The 25,035-nt window shown below is 44.5% G+C and overlaps 1 protein-coding gene across 1 annotated transcript in view; it reads right to left on the bottom strand.

The window, feature by feature from the left end:
* LOC120849935 (globin-like) overlaps nt 1-14,501 on the bottom strand; it is a 29,754-nt gene extending 15,253 nt beyond the window's left edge. Inside the window, exon 1 of the mRNA XM_040222249.3 lies at nt 14,232-14,501. Within this exon, the coding sequence (XP_040078183.3) occupies nt 14,232-14,501 (270 nt within the window). The remainder of the gene's footprint in view (nt 1-14,231) is intronic.
* Between the last annotated feature and the right edge of the window lie 10,534 nt (nt 14,502-25,035).

The raw sequence follows: 25,035 nt of genomic DNA, 5'->3' as shown, positions 1-25,035 counted from the left end.
GGGACTGTAGCCTTTGCCGTTAGCCAAATCAGAGTCGAATGGTATAGTACCTTGTGCGCCAGTTATCCGAGGCCATCATACTTCGAGCACGCACTCTGATCAAGTATTCGACAAAAAGGATATGTCACTGAGAACTCGGCTCAGCGTTCGGACGACACGCCACACGCCCTGTCGTTCTCGTTATGTCAGTCTCTCTAACAGTGACTGCACCCTGAAATGTCTGGAGCGTCTTCCTTCCTGCAAAGTCGCTAAAGTCACTGCAATCATAAAAAGGAAGCTCGGCCAACGACGAGGCTCTACACACGTTTAGAACCAAAAAAAAGTCCGCACCGATCATGCTGAAACACCGCGCACACTACCGCAGACTGTTTGAGCTGTAAGCATGTTGTTAGCTCTTTCCTTCGCTAGCTTCCTCTGCTCGTTTCGGTGGCTCTCCCAAATGCTTTGCAGGAAAGAGGCGTTTAAAATCCCGAAAGTTCTCCGTAACGCTATGGCAGGGCTTGGTACGCAATTAGGCTTGGTGCTAGCGTGGTCAGGGGAGCTAACAGTCGAAAAAGATGCATTTTCACACCAGTGCAAAGCGAACAAACCCCAGAGTCACATAGTTCATGTATGATTTACGCGAAACAAAGGTTACTTAGGCATCCACAGCCGGTCATGCGGGATCGCAAAGTGCGCAAATTCGGAGATGTCTAAGGGCAGACAGGTCAGGTGACCATAAGAGCGCACCATAAGAGCGCACCAGAGCGCGCTAGAACCAGGCTACTGCGCCCGCTGAGTGTATCGCCAAACCTCGAGATGCGTAGCGGGACAGCGGTTCACGCAGAAAACAATGGAAGCCGTTTTATCACTGGGAAGCAGGCACTGGTAGCGTTGCTGGAGGTGTACCAAATACGTTTGCGTATGAGAGCTGGCAGCACCATCGGTGCGCACAATGCGTACGCGGAGGATCGTGTCCCTATGGAGCACTCCACGGTCCGCTCGAAGGTGCCGCCCCTGCATGGAGCATAATCCCCGCCATCGGCCCTTAAAATGGTCCCACGTGGTCAGAGTCGGGCGCATTCCAACGAGAGACGGTCTTATTAGTTCAAATAGCGTCTCCTCGGCGGATTCATCGCGCGAAAGTCGAGCTTCCAAACGTCAAAGACGTATGCCGCTCGCTTTGGGAAAATGAAGAGTGACGATGAGGAGGCTATGATCCAACACGACATGTCCAAGCGACAGCTGGTCCTGCTGTCACTCCATGTGGATTGAAAATTGGCGCCATGAAGCAAAGAGCACGCATCCAGAAGCTCGTAATGAGGCGTTAGTGTCTGCAGCTCGCCTGCATACCGAACTGATCGTCTTTGGCGTGGACCCTGGATGTCTGTCATCGAGTTAAAGATGCAATTGACCCCATAAGTGTGGCATCACCGCAACAAACAAGCCGTGGCTAGAGGCTTTGTTATGGACAAATACATGGAACTGGATTTCACTCAAAAAAAAAAAAAAAAAAAAGATCGGTCAGAAATTGGACATGCAGTTTAAACGTCCAAGAAAAAAATAAGGAGAGCCTAGAATTCACACTTATCACGACGGAAGTTTGCCAAGAATCGGATGTTCCCGAAATATTTGCGACGGCAACTTCCGGTTATGGAGACGTCTCAAGATGCCTGCTGCAGAAGACAAACGCAAGACGAACGCGCACGAAATGACTGAAGAATGCCGTCTGCACCACTTCTGAATCGTTTGCAGACTTATACGATTTTTATTTTTGATTTATTTGGAACATGCAGGCCTAAGAAAACTAAACACGTTTGTAAGAACGAATTGTATTTGCGGGCGATACGATACTGTCTGATGAAAATAATCACTTGCATGGAGATTTGCGAAAAATACAGCGAGAAAAACCATTAGTTTAGAACATATGATATCAAAGCAGCGTCGGGCCCTCTTTTTTATTTTGCAGTTGGCTTGCGTTGTAATGAAGGGGCAATTATTTTGACACTAACCCGATCTGGTTGAGGCCCCGAACTTCGTTTTTCAGTCTTGCATGATGGTTGCTTGCTTTGAACGTGCTTGTGATCATCACACTACCGACAATATTCTACATATTCTTCAGTTTTAAGTAAGACCCCAAATAGCGAAGGAGCTGGATGATAACATCGAATAAGTTATATTGCCGCGTGCATGGCCGAGAAGGAACGCTTCTCCTTACATCTATAAGATTCGTATTTACCCTCACCCCCAGTGTAAAGGGGGCCAGAATGACCCAGCATAGTCAGTCTCGAATATTTTAGGTGGTATGTTTGAGATGCCCAGTGTAGTAGATAAGAACTCGAGAGTGAGCATGGCCAACTCACTCAGATTCTTTCGAAGGCGATGTTTTGACGGTTGGGAAGGTATGCCCCCTCCCCCTCCGTAACCTCCCCTCCTCCTCTCCTGCTCCCGTGCGATTTATTGGGAAATTTTGCGAACTTTTGCCAGCTAAATTTGGCGGGGATACGGAGTTGGTTTTAAGGTCACGTGTTGTCAATTTTCTCGCAAAATTGATTGAGGACATTTTTCCGCTAAATGTAGCGGAAACGTTTTTCGGCAAACTTTCAGTGACGTCACAGTCATTCATGTGGCATTACACGTGACGTCACGTGTGACGTCATGAGGGCGAAGTTCCCCACTAAATTTAGCGGAAAAGTTTTCCCGGGTTGAGTGGCATCACGTGGGACGTTACGTAACACTGATCTTTATGACAATTGTTGGATCGCGTTTGCCCACTCCGCGAATGCGGCCACTGCCGGCCATCTTTTTGGTAGAGTTATATTACCTCTAGCTAATGTAAGCTGCTGCAGCCACTATCATCCACCCATGGCAGACAGCGGTGTGGTAGGTGTAGTGGCAGGCTGCCATCAAAAAAGCGCGGGTGATATTTCGCGCTTGATTGAAATTGTTTGACGAAACATATTTCTGGAACCCGGCGTGAACGGTAGCCCGACCCGGTGAGGATCCGGTGAAAGTTTCATGAAATCGCAGCACCAGGAAAAAGCAGCACAGCACGCATCGAATGTCGCATCGAATGTCGCATCGAAAGACGCATCGAAATCAGACGCCGGTACGGAGTCTGTTATCGATGCGAGTTGCGCTGCTTTCCCGCGGTGCTGCGCTTTCCTACAACTTTCGCCGGGTCCTCAAGGATGAGTCTACCGTTCACGCCGGGTTTCAAGAATCTGCTTCGCCGAACAACTTCAATAAAGCACGAAATATAACCCACGGTACAGTGTACTAGATCTACGGCTCTTTTATGGTAGTCTGCCGCCATAGTACTGTCCGCCATATTACGAATGATGGCTAGAGATAATATAAATCTACCAAAAAGATGGCCGACCGTAGCCGCATTCTCGTCCATAGGAGGAGCTGGTCAAACGCGATCCAGCAAATAGACATAGAGATCAGTGTCACGTAACGTCACACGTGACGTCACAAGGGACGTCATGAGGGTAACGTCGCAACGTTACCCTCGTGACCCTCGTGAGGGTAACCCTCATTACCCTCTCGAGGGTGACCCTCGTGATATCACACGTAACGCCACGTGTGACGTCATTATAAGAAACGTCCCCTAATGCAACCTGCGGTTACGCCGTCGGCGACTGCGACGCCGCTCAACCCGGAAACGGGCGCCTAAAGCGCGATCCAAACCAAAACGTTTTTGTGAGCGCGCAGGCCGTACGCTCCCCGGAAATTGCATATTTTGTGACGTCGTGCTGATTCCTTGCGCCTTCCGGGCGCGCATAAGGAAGTTTGACGAATTCAACATTACTGAACGCGCACGAAAACGCGTTGTGACGTCATAGGTCGCTCCTCTCCTGGCCAATCGGTGGAGGGAACTGTAGTTCCGGCTCCGCGTTTCTTCGCCGTCTGGCGCAGATGCTCTCCGTTCGCCCGAAACCGCATCATCGTAACCAACGCGCGTGGTTTGTGACTCAGAAAGCGCCTCGGAAACGTCAAAAACGTCACGAAATACCCGATTCCGGGAAGTGCACGCCTACGCCCGCACAAAAACACGTCGGTTTGGATTGCGCTTAAAAGTTGCGCCCTAAAAAGAAGCCCGCAAAGTGTATCATGTAGGAAACACCTCTATTCGGTGCTTCCCCATGCGCTATACAACCTTCAAATTCACACCTCGGCTCTAAAACAAATATTTTAAAAGTTAGCTAATTAATCTTAATTAAATAAATAAGTAGGCGGACTAAAAAAGTGTGTACTTTCCCACACCGCTTTTTAAGAACCTACAGTTGGCTTCATTCTCACAGAGCGCTCTGTTTTTGAGAAAGTTTGGTGCAAGGTATCTGCGACACCGTTTATATACATTTATATATAGATAAAGAAAATATGGCGTAGGATGCCGAACTCTGGAGTTTCGTGTCTGTCCGTCTTTTTTTTCTTTTTTTTTTTTGTCCCCTCGCTCCAGGGTTACAATGTCCGTACATTTATTTATTTATTTATTTATTTACAAGTACCCTCAGGGGCCCCGAGCGGCATTACAGAGGGGAGTGGTGGATTAGTGGGAGGCAAAACTTGGTGTCATCTGTGATGGGGACGATGTTATCGGGAAGGTCATTCCAGTGCATAATAGTTTCGGGTAGAGGTGAATGCTGTTGGGTTGTAGATTTGGTCTTCGGTCGGGCAATCTTGCATGTGTGGTCCACTTTTGAAGAAACATGGTAGGGTGGGTTTAAGAGTTACTGATTTAAAGAGGGAGACTAATACACGTTATGCAGGAGTTAAAGCCTGGAAAGTGTGCGACGCAGAGATAGTTCAGGGACGGTTAATTTTGATTTCATTTCAGTGACACTGAAAAAACGGGAGTAATCGGAAAGAATGAAACGTGCTCCGGGGTTTTGGACTCCTTCTATTGCATTTGTGATAAATGAGTGATGGAGATTCCAGATAGATGAGGAGTATTTCAGTTTAGGGCGAACAAGAGATATATAGGGATGTATTTCGAGGTTAGAATGGGGCAGACTTGAAATCACGCCAAATATAACCGAGAGAGCGATCAGGGTGTTTCTTTGAGGCTTTACAGATTTCTTTTAAAAAAGCGGATATGCTACACTAATGGGGTTTGTGCAGATAAGTTACACGGCCAGGGAGACATATTAGACTGGGATAATAACAATAAAAATAATAATACTTTATTTACTGAAAAGAAAACAGACAGAAAATAGCGTACTGGCATACGGAAGCAGAAATGATTGTGTGTGGGTCCAGCCAGCCAGAAAACAAAACAAAAAAACACTGCATTCATCACTAAAAAGCTTAAGGAAGAAACTGTGCAATAAGCCAACAATTACAACGTTTTATACACTTGTGGTACCAGCGAGCGTTTGACATCATTCTCTAACGTTTAGTTTTACCGCGCGAATGAATGTAACGTTTCAGGAAAAGCGTAAAATAATGCATAATGTAATATTTCCTTTAGTTTTTACCGCAATTGGTTAGAACTTTCGGCGAGATAAATCTCTCCGTACGCCTTAGATTTTTTTTTCTTAACCCCGTATTTGAAATTGCTTTTATAGCGATTACTTGTTATTGCTGCATATTTATAAAATTAATAAAGCGAGAATATTTTGGTGCCATCATTTTTCTTCCACTTCTAAGCCATCAGGACTGAACCGTCTGAAACATTATTCGCAATATGCTTTATGACCCTTTCAATTTTTTTTTTGTACCCTGAACGATTTCCATATCTCGTTACTTTATACCGTTAAATGGACTCTCTTAGAGCTCTGAAAATAGACTGTCGTAAATTTACAGAGCCTGTACTTTCTATTTTGTATATATACCCGGATACTAAACGGAGTTTTGTAGTAATATGCTATAACTGATGGTTCCAAAGTACGTATTAATAAAAAAATATTCTTAAACATTTGACTGAAGACATATATGGTAATGGCTTACATCTTCAGAAGGGCTGATCTTGCTCGTGAACGTGGATATATATACGCTTGGCTTAAGTTCAATGCGGTTAGAAGGGTTACGGACACATACAACCTAAGTTTTATTGGTATTTAAAGAAATTTCGTTACTCAAGAAGCATATTGTTGAAAAGTTTATGTCTCACTGAAAAAGTGGGATAAGTCAAAAACCTAACTTAAAATGTGTTAATTCTCTGTTTATTTGGGGGAAATAAACACATGGTTTTAAATAGAAACCCGCTGGGCTTGGTCGAAATTTACTAAATCAGTAATTTCCAGAGATTTTGAGCTCGTGGAACGCGCTGTAGCGCACTAAAGTTACCACTCGAGCAGCAAAAAGGCTGGCGGCGACAAAACGTCGATGATGAGAGAATTAAAAACTTAGCCGGTCCGTAGCCTTGGTCCTGCAGCACGAGTAACCTTAGCACTCCACCGTACTTCCCGCATGCTCCAAGTCTTTCTAACAGAACTCGTGTGTGACCAGAGCAACATTGCAACCAAAAACCTCGATGAAAGAGCTTGTGCAGTGAATCGAGCAAAAAAAAAAAGACTCATAAGTCGACGCTATCCTCTCTCAGTAGGAACCTACGGTCAATGATAAAAAAATGCTAGATTTTGTTTTTTTGACGTGACGATGACCGAACTTTCCTCGAAATGATCCCCAGAAATTTTGGCGATATCTCTCGAGCACAAAACGCTTTGTAAATAAAATTAAGGTCAATGACAGGGAAGTATCTGGCAACCTGTCTATCTCGAATGTACTCAATGATTACTTGGCATCTGTCTTCACGAGTAAAGCGAGCAGCATTCCATCTTTCCCATCAACTTGCCTGAGCATCCCTGACGTGGTTCTTTCTGGGGAAGGAATCTTTGAAGCACTCTTATCACTGCAAACAAAAACGCCCTGTGGACCAAACGAAATCCCAAACATTTTTTTTTTTTATACCGCGATGCCGAATGGTGCTCGAAATTTGTTTACGTCATCTTTGACCGGAGCTTGAAGTCAGGCACTGTTCCGAATGAATGGAAGGTTACGAAACTAGTACCTGTATTTAAATCTGGTGACAAACTAAGCGTGAAGAATAATCGACAGATCTTATTAATTTGCACAAGTGGTAAGGTTCTTGAACACTTTTTGTTTAAACACTTATCCGTGTATTTCGATAACAGTGGCTTCTGTTGTAAAGAGCAGCATGGTTTCCGTCGAGGACTCTCAACGGAGACTCAGCTTTTACACACTATCAACGAATTTGTGAAAGTTATGATTAAGGGGGGGGGGGGGGGGGGCAAACTGAAGTGTTTTTTTGGACTTTGCAAAGGCCTTTGATCGAGCGTCTCATCCGAAGCTCCTTCACATATTAAAAGCCATACTTGACAACGATAAAATTGTAGCTTGGCTCGATTCATATTTATCTGGACGCCAGCAATTCGTGCAAATAGAAAACATTTCTTCTGAAACTGCTGCAGTTCTGTCGGGGGTACCCCAAGGGTTCGTTCTTGGTCCGTTGTTATTTCTGGTATTTATTAACGACTTGAGAGCCGATACGCCAGTGCACTGTCAATTGTTTCCAGATGATTGGGTAGCGTTTTCTGATATAGGTTGTCTTGCAGACGAACAAACGCTTAATAACTGTCTTTCATTCAATTCCAATTGGTGTTCGACTTGGGAATTACTATTAAACTGTACAAAATGTGCTCAGATGACTATTACGCGAAAAAAAAATGTCCTTTGGATTTTAGTTACTCAATGAATAACGCACCCTTGCAAACAGTCAGTGCATATAAATATTCTGGAGTCATCATTTCATCAAATTTAAGTTGGAATGCGCACATAAACTACATATCCGCTAAAGCCTCACATAGACTCTGAATGTCAAGAAGAAAACTACAGTACTGCATACGCTGAACCAAATTAATGGCCTCCACTACTGTTATTAGGCCGTCACTAGAATATGCCAGCTTGGTATGGAATCCCTACATACAAATAAGCATAAGCCGTCTAGAAAATATGCAAAGAAAGCACTACGCTCTGTTTATAACAGCTACGACAGGCAAGCGTCTATTTCCTGTTTAAACAAACTTTCAAGCTTACCTGAATTTGAAATTCACAGAAAAATTCGCCGCCTCAAACTTCAATACAACATAGTCAATAGTAAAATCCTGCTTCCATTTGAAAATTACATGCAAAACAACACGACGAGGCCTACTCGAAACAACATGACTAAGCCATAATAGTCCCACAAACTAAGAAGGACTCTTTTAAGTTTTCTTTTTTATCTCGCACCATCAACGAATGGAATAGTTTATCAATAAACATAATCAACCAATCATCAACTCCTGCATTTGTCGCGGCTCTCACAAAACATTTGCTGCCTTAGATAAGTACGTTGTCTGCTTTAAAGTGTGCTTTTAAACTGTCGGTTGTTGCGTTTCTCTTGTATTTATTACCTGGCGTGCTACTGTATTGTCTTTATTTAATATCGTGTTGCTGTTGTTCCTTTTTTATTGTCTTGTTTTTCTTGTATTTTGCTCAAGCAATGCTCATCCTTGGCTTGGCCACTTTGTAGATGGCTGGCAGTATTATCAAATACATAAATAAGTACATAAAATTGACTAAATTAGTGGTTCTTGACGACGCTCGGCACGTTTTTAATTCTAAACATTTTGCTGTTAAATTATTAAAAGAATAATTATCATATTTATTTAGTTATCGGACTTATCGTGACGATTAGCCTTTTATGCTATGTGATCCCGGCCGTATAATACACCCGCACAAACCGCCTTAGTGTAGCTTTCACGGCTTTTCTTTTAACAATTCTGTTAAGAATGTTCAGCGGGAGACGAGTGTCGATGACTTTGACCTCTGTATCCCTAGAAAGGTTGTGCATGTTTTTTACTAGAGAAAGGAGTTCCCTACAGCAGCGAAGCTGCAGAAGTACATTGCCAAGAAAAAAACACCTGCCCAGAGGATTGATAGCAACGCTGCATCGCGTGCTACAGAAACCCGGCTACACGTACGACAAACGATGAAGAAATGCCCATCTGCCCGAAAATTGTTCACTGATGTTGTAGGTATCTTGACGAAGCCAAAAAATACCATCACAAAAAAAAAAAAAAGAAAAAAGATGCGTACACTACCCTGACGAAACCTGGGTCAACGCCCATCATACGAAATCCCAAGTCTGGGGGGACATGAAGGTCACCACAACGAACCAAGCGAAATGGTCAGGCATTACTGTCGGTCCCAGAAGTCCGTCGGGCAAAGGTGAGTGCTTAAGCGCCAAACACTGCGTCGACGAGAGAGATTTTGTTGAAGCCGCTGGAGAGGTGTTCCGCTCAAGAAAGCAAACTGGGTGGGGACTAGCGCCACGAACCGGACAAGTGGTACTTTGTTGTCATCATGTTATTGCTGCAAGAGGACAACATGAGAAACGTTCGCCACACCATTGATGACGTTGTGGACAACGTTGTCAGCAACTTCGGCAAAGATGACGCCTCGAGCTCACATAGTGATTCCGTGTCAGACGAGTACACTTGGTGAAAACGAATCATGGCCACGGCAGTGTTACGAGTAGGGGCTTGTTTTATTACTGGACTTTGTGCTTCATTTTCGTTCAAACTTCAATGTGTGTGACTTCTTTATAGCTTTCTCTCTCGTCTAACTATCAGGTCTTAAAGGGGACACTGACAGTGTATTTATTTTCGCCGAGGTTTTTATTGGAACGTCACTCGTAAGAGCCCAACTACACAAAACAAAATTTTCGGCTCGAGATTAATTTTCTTTCTGCCCGAAAACAGCCGGTCGACAATCTACTGGTTTCAGTCGCGCTCACTCTTCTTTCCATGGTAACGTGGAGTTCGAACTATAGCGTACCAAATATATCCGAAGTCGTGGGATGTCTGAGGCACACATTCAGTACTAATAATAATAATAAAAAAATAATAATTTCAACTTCATTCTTAAGGACTCCCAAAGCTCCAAATACGTTGACTGAAAAAAGATGGTGCTCAGATCACAGGAAATACATGTGCATGTCATTCTCAATAAGGCGACGTACCGCGGGCTGGACGACGCGATGGCAGTGCACGACGGATCAACGCTGCGACGGCCGTGGTGCCGCTAGCTCGGAACTGCCGTTCAGAGTACCGGCAAATCAATCTTCAAGCGTAGAACACCGAGCGTAAGGGATATTAGAAAGGGAAAAGGAAGCCAGCTGGGCGCAAGATTTTTTTTATCCTTTGAGAGCCAGCCGGACCAGTAGCACACACAATGTCTTCGATCGACAGAGTGCTCAGGCTGCTCGGTTGCAAGATCGACCGCGAGCTGGGAGCCCTCAAGGCCCGATTTTGCGAAAACCGCCTCCCGGCCAACACCCGGGGCCAACCTTTAAAGCCCCACCATGGGGCTACTGAACTCTTTGCATCTCCGGAAAGTCGGCCGGCTCGTCTGCAAGCTGGGCACGCCTGGAGCCCTCGCCAGGCACTCGAGACCGGCCTGCTAGATGTAAGCAGCCTATGGTGGCCCCGCTACAAGCACCGTCGTGAAGGCCACTTTAGGCCTAAAGCGTGATCCGAACCAACACGTTTTTGTGCGCGCGAAAGTCGTGCGCTTCCCGGAAATTGCGGATTTTGTGACGTTTTTGCTGTTTTCGGTGCGCTTTCTGAGTTACAAGCGTCCGCGTTGGTTAGGACGGTGCGCTTTCGGGCGAGCTGAAAGCATCTGCGCCCGACGGAGAAGAGACGCGGAGCCAGAACTGAAGCTCTCCACCGATTGGCCGGGAGAGGATATGGGAGACGAGCGCCCTACTACGTCACAGCGCGTTTTTGTGCGCGTTCAGAAAAAGTAGAAATCATCCAACTTTCTTATGCGCGCCCGGAAGGCGCAAGAAATCACCGCGACGTAACGAAATACGTAATTTCCGGGAAGCGCACGAGTTACGCGCGCTCAAAAACGCGTTGGTTTGGATCGCGCTTGACGCCCTGCACACTCTTCACCATCCCATCATCATCAGCGTTCCACATGCATCCAGTCCATAAGCCATCATCACCTGCAACATCAAGCCGCACCCTCACCCACAAGCTACATTTCAACATTGTCACGCATCTTGTATATTATATCAGCCTATGATCACACTTACTACTTTTTATACCTTTTATTTATTTATTCATTTGTGTTGCAAGCCTCTGGTATGAATTTTCCGCCTCTCTGCAACCACGTGCATCTCTCTGAGTTGCAAATAAATATTATAATTATCATTATAAGTACGAAACAATCGTACGACAAACGGAGCACACAGCTTCGTCGTCGTCGTCGTCGTTTGCTTCACACTCCGGATAAGCGGAGAAAAATAAAAGGCAAAATGCGATAGGATGAAGCCACGTACTTCCGGTGGCTCTCTGCTCTACATTTCTCCCTCCTCCTCAGTACACATCGTCTGCGTGTCGCGGTCATGGTCTACATCCTCATGTTTAGGTTTCATTTTTGAACAGGTGTTTTGGTTTTATTAAGAATAGACGTGACCCTATAAGGAGTATTCACTGGGCGCCATATTTGTTTGTGATGTCTAGAGCGCACGCTCTGAACGAGCCCACATTAATAGGCTGCCAAGACCGGCAATCTTGAGGGTACGGAATGCACGTTACAAAAGAACCGTGGAAGCTCGCCATCAGCACGCGCTCAGCAGTCGTGCACACAGCTACGGCCGCCAGTGAATACTTCCTATAGGGAGTATTCACTGGCGGCCATATCCGTGTGCGCTGCTTCAGAGCGCGTGCTGACAGCGAGCTTCCGCAGTCCTTTTAGAGCGTGCACTTAGCACCATCAAGGTTGCCGGTCTTAGCAGGCTATTAATGTGAGCTCGTTCTGAGCATGCGCTCTAAACATCGCCCTCAAATATGGCGCCCAGTGAATACCTCCTATACCAAAATAATGTTTGGATAGTTTCTTGATAAAAAATAGACCGATCTTACCAAGCGCCGCCATAACTTTAGTTAACAGGCGCCAGAGAGCAGCGCGTGGCAGGGCTCGTGCCGCCTCGTGACCTACACACGCAGAGCTCAAGGGAGTTTGTCGCACGTGCAGAAAGACTGAAGTTTTCTTAATGTTTTGATGCAGCGGTGGTGTAGTGAAACTGGATGGTGCGATCAGTGTATTCATTCGCCTTGCAAAAAATATAAAAAAAGCTATTTTTGTGGGGTGTCAGGGACGCTTTAAAGAAGACACTTTTGCTCCAAAGTGTAAATACCGTATATCGATAAACCTTTTCTGCGCGGCCGCTGCAGTCTTGAATGGCGGAGCTTTCAGTATGCGTGAAAGCTTTGTTTTGGTCCCGCCTTGGCACTCGAAGGTGTTCTCTTTTCAAGCTTGGTTCAGACAGTTGCATTAAGGCTGGTTCAGACTAAAGTCACTGGATTCTGGGAAAATAGCGTCCTTGCCTTTCCTACCTGCTCGCCGGACGCAAACATATACCAAGATACAGACAACCAAAACCTCGCAAGGCGATTGGATAATATGTCTAAATTGCCATGGAAATCGCCATCTCGGTCCATTCAAATCTTCAAATATTTCAGAGGGTCGTTTTAAACAAGTCGCGCCAAGATCACCATGGAGAACCATCGTACTGGAAGCGTTCCTCGCCAATATAAGAGTCTTTGGCACTGCGTATGCAATCAACTTATCAATCATGCCCATCTCCGCGGATCTCTTACAATTACATTTTCTTCTTGCGTATTTAAAAACAGCAAACTTATTTTTCAGTGCCTCCAAGCACCGACACAGCATGTGGTGGTGGCACGAAGATGTACGCTTGTTTCGCCAATGTGTGGATAGCAAAACCTTGGTATACAAGAAACGACTCAATAAAGCTACGCGTCACCAGCGAATCTAGATCGGCTCACCAAGAACGGAGGGGTCAAGGGGAAATTGCTCATTTCACGAAGACGAAGATGGCGACTATGCGTGGAGCTTGGCGCTACTTTCCCAGGATCCAGTGACTTTAGTTCACACACCTGCGTTGCTTGTGTTCGCATGCAACCGAAATGGCCGTAAGGACAAAGACACCGGCACTTGTGATCGCAGTATGCAACGTGGCAAGCAATGAAAGCCGTAACTTCGGAACGCGACCGTGAGCCACGGGGGCCCCGGGGTCCCCGTCGTTGCTGTCGCTTTTGTTGCTGCTGATTCAACTGACGCGAATGTGTGAGCCAGTCTACAATTTCAGCTGTATACTCAATCTTTTTTTTATTTATTTTTTTGTTTTTTTTTTATTTCTGGCATGTTGTAATAATTCGCCTTTTTGTTCAACCGGGCAATACGAAACAAAAAAAGTTGTACAAAGTGTGTGATGGCCACATAAAATCGTTGATTAAAAGAACCATGCTTTACCAAAGCAGAGATTACGCTTTCATACGCTGATCCGCAATAACGTCAAACGCCTGGCATGTTCAGTTATACTTCGTATCACCTTAGGTCCGAGCACGTCCGATGTTATAAGCCATAGGGCAAATCAAGCAGCGAAAAACGCACAACGTCATGGCGTGCTCGCGTGCTCTCGGCACCTACGAGTACCAGCCGTTGTTCGCCGTCTCTGTGTGCATGCACGTCTGCCGGCTTGTTCTATCAAGTGAACAGAGTAAACCATCCATCTTGAAATTAACCTGAGACTGGGGTAGAGAAGAAACATCAAAACGTAGAAGGGACAGAAAATACACAGGACGACGTCTCAGAGAGACGTCTCCCCGTCTATTTTCCAGCTCGCCTGCACCCTTACGATTTTTTCTATAGTAAACCATGACGTTGCGGTTTTTGTGCCGTTTGATTGGCGCTCGGACCTAAGACGAAGCGTAGTGCGACGGTTACAAAGACCCATGCAACAACACGCAGATGATAAAAAAATGTCATATTTTTAGGCTCCCTCAAATGACACACACCAAAATCCCGACCAATATTTACGCAAGCAGACATTAAGCGACCACTAGAACTAACGAAAATAGTTAAAATTAAATAAGCAGCAACTCTACACACCCGTAGCGGCTAAAATGCAAAACAAAAACAACCATAAAAAACCGACGGGTAAAAGAGAAATTTGAAGCGCGTAGTCATACCATTTCTGTGATATGCTCGCTCTGATGATAAGATGATATTGCCTCCAGCTTCCACTGGGCTGTACGGACGTTTCCCCCCGAGAAAGAATCTAGAAAATCCGCCCTTCTTTCGAAAGGGCACTTTTCGACCTAAACCCAGCCCATGAACTCGAGGAGAAAAAGCGGGGACATACACACCATTGTGTTCTCGTCGTCGATGCTCTCGACGATGGACGCGAGGGCATAAATGACCGTGAGGGCGTGCGCAGTCAGACTCGGGCACTGCATCATGTCCTTCAATGCGACGTCGGCGAAGTTGGGGAACATCTTTTGGTACTCCGGGTACCGAGAGAACAGCGCGACAAACAGCGATAGGGCGTTGGTGCGCGTCTCTCGCCGGAACATGGTCCAGGTGTCCTTGATGGCGGACTTGTCGCTCGCCGTGAGTCCCGTTTTGGTACTAGGCATGTCAGCGGAGGCAGATCTAAAGAGCCAGGACATTCTGTGCCCTCGGTTAGTCGCAACGTTTTCAGAGAATGAAAGAGCCTAGGCACAGACGGCTTCCAAACGCCCTTCGATTGCACAAACGCTCGTGCTTAGGTACCAAAGCTGCAGTATCCCGCGCCCTCACGTTCTGTAGCATTGCATAAGGCTGGCTTATGCACGCGGGCTTATGGTTCGTCCACGCTGACGGGTCCGCAGTCGAATCTGAAGAGGGTTTCGCATGTGGCGATTTTGGCCCTAGAGCGGCGCAATTTCTGCCGTCGCGGCGCTCTGGCCAGCCGCAGCGGCTGAGCGGCACGGTTCCACCAGGTTGGAAATTTGGAAATTTTTCGCCGCGGCATAGCGGCAGCTTCCGCGATGGCCGCTCACAGCGCGGCGGGAAATCGCGTGACAGAAGGAGAAACATTGCGGGAAAGCTGGTGCATAGGACGGCGGCGTTTTCTTGTCCTTGATTATTCAGTGCCTTTTGTTTGTAATCGCGGTCAAGTTGACGTTGTTTATTTTGACCTCTCGAAAGCCTTTGACAAGGTGAACCACGCTTTGCTGCTGCACAAATTGTCACGTAATGGCGTTTCTCCTGTGCTTTTATTATGGCTTGAAAGCTACCTGACTGACCGTCGTTGTGTCGTACGCATTTTAAATAACTTCTCTGATCCTTTTTATCCGTCATCGGGAGTACCACAGGGCTCCAATTTGGGTCCACTATTGTTTTTGATCTTTATCAATGAGATATCTACTTGCGTAGTAAACTCAAACGTGCTGTTATTCGCAGACGACATCAAGCTCTTTTTAAGTATTAGTTTGATCGATGACTGTGACCTTCTTCAGAGTGACGCATCGCATATTTTAGACTGGTGTCGGGAAAATTGCTTAATCATCAATCCAGAAAAAACGAAGGTCATGTCTTTCAGTAAAAAACGTGAAATTATACACTATTCATACTCAATTGATGATAAGTGCATTTTAAGAGTATCATCGCTTCGTGATCTAGGAGTGTACTTTGACACTACTCTATCCTTTGGCTGCCATGTCGCCCATATTGCCTGTTCTGCATTTAGATTACTTGGAATGATTACTCGATTAACTAGAAAGTTTGAGAACTATGCTTGTTTCCTTCGTTTATTTTGTTCTATTATCAGATCGAGACTAGACTTTGGCTCTGTGGTGTGGAATTCACTGACACTACGTGATGCAGCTAAAATAGAGTCAGTTCAGAGACGTTTTGTGCGCATAATCTATGACAAATACCTTGGCCGAAGGCATTTTTACAACTATGAACTCCTGCTCGACAAATTTGGCCTACAGTGTCTATCCCTCAGAAGATTATCGCGCGATGTTGCCTTCTTGTATAAAATAGTTCACGGGGACATTGACTCAACACTTTTGTTCTCAGTGAACTTTAACGTACCGACTCGCTCAAATAGGACAGCTCTCACTTTTTATCCCCACAATCAACACATGACATCGCCAACAACAAGAATGCAGACAAGTGTAAACAATCTTGGGCATGAAAAGTTTGATATTTTTGATAGCCACGTAAATCTCAGTAGACAATTAGATGAGATTATTTTCCGTCGCTAAAAATGTACAGTCGTGTTTTGTTGCATGCTAGTTTTATCAGTTGAGCATGTTTTACAGTTGTGCAATTTGTTTTTTTTCTCACTGTGCCACATTGTAGACCTTTGTTGGTTGTTAATTGGCACAAATAAAGGCATTATGATGATGATGATGAAGCAGACGACAGGCAGATAAAGTACGCAAGCGACTGGTTTGTGGTTTCTTTTTTCCGGCGGATCGAGCTTCTTTGCTTCAGCAGTGGCGTAGGAACTGTTCAGGAGATTATGGAGGAGGGGGTTGCTGTTCCCTTCCTCGGAATTTGTTTTCTCAATGAATTAGGCGGTTCTTTTTTACTCTCCTCGCCTGAGTACCGACTGTAGCGAGCGCGAGAGACGTGCATCGGTAGAGGCTTGTGCGAGCGCTAGTGAGAAGAACAAAAGACGAAGAAGAACTGAACGGCATTTACGTGTATTTATCAAAGCAGATCGAGACAAAATGTATCGCGCCCAGTTCAATGAACTGCTTATCAGTGAAGTGTTGTAAGATCGGGTTCTTTGGGACGCGCAGCTCAAAGAATTTAGGAACAACGGGACCAAAGAGAAAATCTAAGACAACTTCACTGGGGCCGTGGAAGTGATAGACAAGACCAATATGAAACCACTGAACTACTACGGGTTTTAACGTTTTTACACTGTTTAAACATGTGAAATATTCAGCAAAAGTCAAGGTCTGTGGTGTAAGAACGGAGGGAGGCGATCGCCCTTCGCACCGCCTACCCCTCCCGCGTCCCCTATACATTTTTAAATTTTAATGTAAACAATACGGACCCGGAGGGGGCGAAAATAACACTGCCTGCCCCGCCTCCCCCCCCCCCCCCCCCCCCCCCCGCCCCCTTTTCGTCAATATTCGAGTAATTTCGACATCTCTGGTCCGGGGTGCTAATTTTTAAAATGAATATTGCAAAGCGACTTATCCTGATATGTGAACAATTGCACAAGGTGTTTCCTGCAGTTACAGCGAACCAAGAACAGCAGTGCACATGGCCCGTGACCAAGCACTTGACATTACATAAGAAATGGTACATAACCAGCTCGCCTTCGTACTTTTTCTCCTTGCAGCTCGATGTCTGTCTGACTTCCTCTACTTGGGGACAAGCTTCCAATGCTATGAAATAAAATGTGTGTGCGCGCGAGGATCTCGGAACATTGAGCACCGGCGAAAGTTATGAAAGCACGCTCTTTGAAATGGCCCAGAAAGTTGACCACATATTTAGAAGCGTTCGATGCTGCGCTTCCCCCCCCCCCCCCCCCCCCCCCACACACACACCCCAAATCGCTGCCTGTCGCAGTGTACGGGTTGCGCGTACGACATTAGAGAGTTTTAGCAGATTGTAAACGATATCCCGGTACAGCCGAGCTCGCGCTACCACCTTGCAGCATGCTTTAAATCGCGCGCCCGGACCGTATTGGTCTCGTATCGGTACCGTATTGGTGTTTGATAAAACTCTCTACTGTTATCAAAGCCAAAAAACTTGTGTTCGATGAGGATCACCTGCTATAGGACAATCATTTACCCCTTTTGGGTCCACTGCATTACGAGCGCTCTCGAAGACGGCAACACGCGCAACCCGCTCTACGTTCCTTTAAATGTCCAGCATCATCCGTCTTCTAATCAACATCACGCTGTATACGAATTTCAATTTCAGTGACAGCGGATGATGGCTCATCCCGATGGAAGAGCCTGAGGGACACTTTCCGGGAAAAAAAGTTAATGACGAGAAAGAGACAGAAAAAGAGTGGGGCTGCAGCTTCCTCTAACTCTAAGGTTTGGCCCCATCCTCGATCAACTGCAGTTCCTCAGGGACACATTAGGTTTGCGCAAGTAAGTGTTGAAAAATAGCAATATTAATTGATAGGTGTGAGCGCAAGTGCTAAATTATTTGCATGCTTTTTAGGAGCTTCAGTAACATGAAGGCCACCGATTTAACGGTGGCACACATGAGTCAACCGGCAGCGGAGTGTCCGACACCTCGAGGAAGCCCAAGTCCACCGGACGCCCAAAGCAGTTTGAAGCTTATTTTTGCATCACCGGGCTACGGCGAGACCTCTGCTGCTGGTCCTTCCCAAGAAGCCGACCCGAGAAGCTACCCAAGGGAAAGCGTAGTGACTAAGCTACATGCGAAGAGCCAAAAACGGAAGCAGAACTTGGACGCAGTGGAAGGCGAGCTCAACGTTGTGGGAGGGGCCCTGGCAGCACACATCGTATGGATGCTACTGTCCACTTCCTGCTCTTCTTGAATCCGCAGGGGAAATTCACGCCAAGACGGTATCCCCTTACCGGTGACGGAATATTCAACCGCGAGAGCAATCGGTCCGGAACCAATTTTTACCGCACAGAAAAACATTTCACGCCGCCGCAGTCAATCAGAACGCAAGGATGAAATGGCATATGCTGATGTCACATCCTGGCCGAGTAGCCCGAGCTGTTGGGATTGCTGCCGGAATTTTCGGAGTTCCCAAGTTTTGCAAATGGCGCCGTCTCGCTGGTGTCGTTGTTTCGGCCGAAATACTCATCCTGACCATCGAGACTATATTATTCAACCTATTTGAGAAGAGGTGTCTGAACAACGAAGACAGTGCCCACAAAGAAGATTTGTGGAATCAAATTGGCGTGAGCTTTAGGTACCATACACGCGGTGGCAATGAATGTGAACGGCGTGGTTTTTTTACGCACAGTAAATTCGGTTCGAGGCAAGAGAGGTTTCCGCAAATGTGGACGAACCTTTTGCCTTAGTCTGCGCACGGGCCTTAAGCGCGAACACATGTACGACGAAACCGTCCGATCCGACGTGCGGACTGCCGGAACGACCTTGGGGGGAGAAAGTTTTCGTAGTACCGGAGAGACGTTGAAAGCCCTCGCCTCCGACCGTCGTATTGCCTGATCGGACGTCAGATCGGACGGTTTCGTCGTACATGTGTTTCGCGCTTTAGGCGTATCCACTTTACAATCAGGACGCTCTTAGGAAAAGAAACTTTTTACACCTTAGAAACGTTCTATTGGCGACGTGAGCGATCGAAAGCGTCGCTGTGGTCGGCCCACCACCATTGGCCCAATGCTGACTATGACGTGAGCAAAGGATGTCTCATCGACGGAAATAAGAGGAATGTAAGAACTTCCATTTTGACCGTGTTTGCAGTGTTGCTTAGAGAGTTCTATAATTTCAGGCTTCCACCAAGGACTCTCTAAAGTATGAGGCGTTGCCTGGTATTACCGACCATGAGAGCGTATGGTGTAAACTACTCCTTGACGAGATGGTCTTCTTAATCGCGGGGGTGTATAGGGCCCCGGCCACTGGAATTAATTTCCTCGAGAAAATAGACGATTATTTAACAACTCTTGTGAAAAACAGAACTAAAATTATCCTAACGGGCGACTTTAACCTGCCACATATTGGTTGGCACGAACTAAGCCCAGGCAGAGCGGATAGATTACATGGAGAATATTTGTTTTATATAATGCTTAAATATGGACTGACGCAGGTAGTTAACAAACCAACCAGAATTCAGGGATCATGCCAATTTGTATTAGATATCTGCCTGGTATCTGAATACTTTTCGAATTACAAAGTGTTTGTAGAGCACAGAATTTCAGATCGTAAAGTGGTTATCTTGACTCTAGAGTTAGGCAGTCTACGCTTTCAGAAAACGGACCCTAAAATTGTTTATGATTTTTCACGAGCAGACGACACATCAATATTAGAATATCTCGAACTATCTCTAGACCACATAGATAAAAATAATGACGTAGATTATTTGTGAGGCTATTTCTCAAAAACAGTCGGCTACTGTCTTGCAAGATTTGTTCCGAAAAAGCAATAAAAAGAAACAAGTCTAATTCATGGATAACACAGGACATAATTCACCTTAAACGTAAACTAAAACGAAAAAGAAAGCAGAAAAATGAGAACGCTTTAGAGATTTCTATTCTAAGCCGTGAAGTACGATCAAAGGTCAAGGCTCCTAGAACAGAGTTCCTTTCGACTACCTTGAACGATAACTTAAGGGACTCGCCACGCAGATTCTGTCAGTATCTGTCATGTAAGTATCTGTCATTAACGAAATTATGAAGGATGGAAAAGTATGCAGCAATCCAGCATTTGTGGCGACTGAATTTAATAAGTTTTTTTCATTCTGTTTTTACCGAACACTTTAAGGAAAAGGGGGTATAGACGTTACACCCCTTGTCACATATACGACACCCCGAAACTTCAGTTGGATGTACATCGCACTGACGTTGTACTGACGCTACTAAATTTCAAGAGGGGCTTGATAGCCGAGTTGTACAACTCATTAAAATAGTTAATGTAAGTGTGGCTGACTGTTAAAAAAATCTTATCCGGGTTTTCTAGGCTCAACTGCAAAACCTGTGTGCTTTTCTCCTGTAGACTTTGATGCGCATTTAGCAGTTTAATATGTTATACTGCACCGTCATCAACCCTCTCGCAAAAGTTGGGGCAGTCAGTTCGACGTCAGCGCGCTGTACGTCGATCTGAAGTTTTGGGGTGTCGTATATGAGACAAGGGGTGTAAAAATATATCCCCTTTTTTAAAGTGAAGATAATGATCGTGAAAGTGTCCTAACTAATGTTACTGGTCTGCCTGAAACAAAGATTATTATCTCATATGAGGGTGTTCTTTCTATGATACTGGATATCGATGTAAAAAAAGCACCGGGTCCAGATAACATTCCAAATGAATTTTTGAGGCGTTACTGCCTAAGAGCTGCTGAGTTTGTAGTACCCCATTGAAAATTCTCATTTGTATGAGAAATGTTTGTGTCCAATAAACACATATGAATCATACAAGATATATAAGAACATATAAGAACCGTAGAAGAAACATATAAGAGCTATAAAGAACTATATAAGATATATGAGAACATACAAGCACCATATAAGAAACTAGTGGTAAGTTTCTTATAACTTTCTTATGGGGATCTTATATATCTTATATAATTCTTATATAGCTCTCATATAATTCTTATGTGGTTCTTATATGCTCTTATAAGTTCTTATATATCTTGTATGATTCATATGTGTTTATTGGACACAAGGAATTTCTCATACAAATGATTTTTTTACTAGGGTACTTATTTTTCAAGCGTCATTGAGCCAGGGGAGGCTACCTAAGGATTGGTTACTAGAGCGAGTAGTCCCTATTCATAAATCCGGGAGTCGGCTTGATTTTGGAAATTATCGGCCGATATCCCTTACTTCTACTGTCTGCAAACTCCTCGAACATATTATTTGTAAACATCTCACAGACTTCATCGAACAGAATGGTCTGTTTTACGAAAAAACAACATGGTTTTAGAACGAAGTTATCAGCTGTCACCTAGTTATTTGAAGCGACTCATTATTTCGCATCTGTTTCAAATGAGCGTGGTCAAGCAGATGTACGTGATGTCAATTGATCTGTCAAAAGCATTTGACCGGGTCACTCACTCGAAGCTGCTAAAAGAATTGTTGGATTTAGGGATAAGTACGCCTTTTGTTTCCTGGATCAAATCTTACTTGTCAAGCAGATTTCAATTTGTTGAGATCGCGGGGGAAACTTCCACGCTGCTGCCAGTCACTTCCGGTGTGCCTCAGGCTTCGGTTTTGGGACCAATTTTGTTTCTTGCGTATATAAATGACATTGCAACTGAAATTCATCCATCTGTTGAAGTCCGCCTTTTTGCAGACGATTGTCTAATGTACATTAAAGTTAATTCACAACGGGACCAAATGCTATTAAATGACTCGTTAATGACTATGTTCGAGTGGTGTCACAAATCGGATATGAAGATAAATTTTGAAAAGACAACTTCTGTAACAATCACAAAAAAGAGGTCGCCTAATATATTTCCGTATTCCTATAATGGTGCAATTTTGAAACAATCCGAAACTTTTAAATACTTAGGGGTTACAATTTCTAACGATCTAAACTGGAGGGTACATATAGAAAATGTCTGTAGTGCGGTTTAGCGAAAACTTGGGTTTTTAAGACGGGCGCTCAAAAATACAACGCCTGAAGTTAAATTATTTGCGTATAAGACTCTAGTTCGATCATCTCTTGAATACGCGTACGTGATCTGGGATCCATATGTCAAATATGGATCCCAGATCTTGAGCTTGATCTATAGAACTTGAGCAGAACTTGAGCAGAACTTGAGCAGAACTTGAGCGTATCCAGCGGCGGGCTGTAAGATTTGTTTATTCAGAGTATCGCCGCACGGAATCGGTAACAGAACTATTCAAAAAAGCGGGGCTGCCAACCTTGGGTCAGCGGAAAAATTTGGAAGGCTAAAATTTTTCTATGAACTCTACAATGGGCATTATAACATCAGTTCGAGTGACTATATACAGCTTCCTGGTAGAAGGTCCCCGAGAGTTAATAATCAGTTTGAAGACAAGCCATATTTACCAAATCTCGATGTTTTTAAGTACACTTTTCTTGTAAGAACAATGGAGGAGTGGAATAGTTTAGATGGCGACCTCTTTGTTGGGATTGGCAGTGCCGATAAGTTTGAAGCTGTATTATTTGATTTATATGCGGAGCCATACTAGTATTCCTTGGTGGTGGTGACTTTCGGTGGTGTGGTTCAACCGAAATTGTACTCAAATCATAGCAATTGCGTGATTGTTCTTGATCTCTGGTTCTTTATTTCTGTTGCTTTATTGCTGTACACTCCTGAAACAGCTCGAAAGGGCTTTCAGTATTGTAAATAAATAAATAAAATAAATAAATCAAGAATTTACTTTCGTTATGATCAGAATGAATGCAATTGAGAAGTCACTGGAACCCCTCACTGCAAAAGGGGACGTGATGATGTTGAAACTCCAAAACCCAGGGAAAGCAATAGAAGGAATCGAAGAATTTATTAATGCAGTCAAGGACACGAAAAACAAGAAAGACGTTTGCAATTCTATGTAATGCCCAATTAGAGCGCAGCTCTTGCGGAGGCAGAGGGGAGGGCACCGATTGCGGACTATGCCCTTCCTCCCCCTCCCATCCTCCTCTCACGCACGCCTGTGATTTAGCGAAAAATTTGCCCGAAATTTGCCGCGAAATTTAGCGAAAATTTCCCTGCTATATTTAGCGGTGAAATATTCCCGCTAAGTTTGGAGGGGAAATTTACCAACTTTTTTCCGCAAAAATTAGAGATAAATTCAGCGACAATTTCCCGCTAAGTTTGGCGGGGAAACTAAATTCGTGTTGAGGTCACGTGACGTCAATTTCTCGGCTTAATTTTCCAGTAAAATTTCTCGGGTTGAGTGGCGTTACGTGTGACGTCACGAGGGTAAAATATTTTCGCTAAATTAGGCGGGAAATTTTTCCGGTAAATTTAGAGGGGACATTTTACTCTCGTGACGTCACATGTGACGTCACATGTGACTTCACAGGTGACGTCACGTGCTACGTCATTATGGGAAACGTCCCATAATGCAACGCGGGGTTACGCCGACGGGGACGGCGGCGCCGCTCAACCCGGAAACGGGTTCTAAGAGAAAGCAGAAAATGAATGAACTGTGAAAAAACTGAGAGGGATGCAGATATCTGAGGAATGAGAAATGTAGTAGACAGGCGCCGAACAGTATTCCAGGTGACAAAACATTAAAATTCACGGAATCGATTAACCAACCTTTGAAAACATGTTGGATATACTGAACCTTCCATCTGAACTAGACCTTGCTCGACTAAAAACTGAAGGCATTGAGGCTCCTCATAGGCTAAAGCCTGAATGCAAAGGTAGGCCAACCAACACCTATTCTGTTGAGGTTCACCGAGAGATGCACGAGAGGGCTTTGGTGAACGAAGCGTGGTACTATTGGGAATGAGAAAATTAACATCAACGAAAACTCAACAGTTTACTTTTAGCAATCAACTAGGAAAAGTTCAGGTGGATAAAACAATAAACAATTATTATGAGGCTGGAGGAAGGAGCGGTCGTTATTTACATCGAAAGTGAAAATGATCTATCTAAAATCAGGTAATAATAGAGTCTTCTTTTGAGTCGTCGCACAAGTGGGGGACTTATACAAACAAGTCAATGGCAGAAGGAAGCTATCGTAATGCAAAGCTGAGTTTACTACATCAGGCTATAAGGAGCATTCACAGGCATTTTGATTAGTTAACGGCACTTTTATCTGGTCGGCAGGAGTCTTTTGGCATACTTTTTTGGCAGAAGTTACGCTGACATGGCAGCTTCTTCGGCATTTGTATTACCAGGCTTTCACTACTACTAAGTATTATGAAAATTTAGAAATAGGAGAAGGGGGATCATATTGAATATATCAACAGCAACTGCTTATCGGGTAGAATAGAGCCTCCATTACAACATGAGGAAATGTGTGTGGCAACTGTTCATCAGGTGGGTTTCTGTTACGTGGTATGTGCTGTTTGTAGACCACAGAGGTCAAATGTAAATACCTTCTGTGACCAATTGGTCGATCTACTTCCCAAATTTGATGCAATAAATATTTAGTTTTGCAGGTGACTTCAATATTGGCGCTCCCAATTAGGAAAAACATCCAGTGGTGTATTACCTTGGCACTGTTTCTTATTTCGGACTCGAAAACGTAATTAATGACCATACCTGAAGAATACTTAGGCAATAAAATAACAAACGCATGTATTGACCATATATTTACTAGGATCAGCAATATGAATACATTATCATGTGAAGTCAAACAACAGGTTGCCCACCATTACTTTACCTTACTTTTAGTTTGAGGAGAGGAGATAGCGAAAAATCCGAGACTGTAAAATGGCTATAAGATTTTTTTATATAGCAATAATATTGATGATTTGATTCAGAGGTTTGATTGAAAGATCTTTGATTTTTATCACTTAACTGCATATAATAAGGTTGTTGACACGTTTCAAGATATTTATTCAGAT

The sequence above is a fragment of the Ixodes scapularis genome, unplaced genomic scaffold (genome assembly GCF_016920785.2).
Source record: "Ixodes scapularis isolate PalLabHiFi unplaced genomic scaffold, ASM1692078v2 PGA_scaffold3__209_contigs__length_174095766, whole genome shotgun sequence".
Classification (NCBI taxonomy): domain Eukaryota; kingdom Metazoa; phylum Arthropoda; class Arachnida; order Ixodida; family Ixodidae; genus Ixodes; species Ixodes scapularis.
This window is presented reverse-complemented; position numbering and strand designations above follow the sequence as displayed.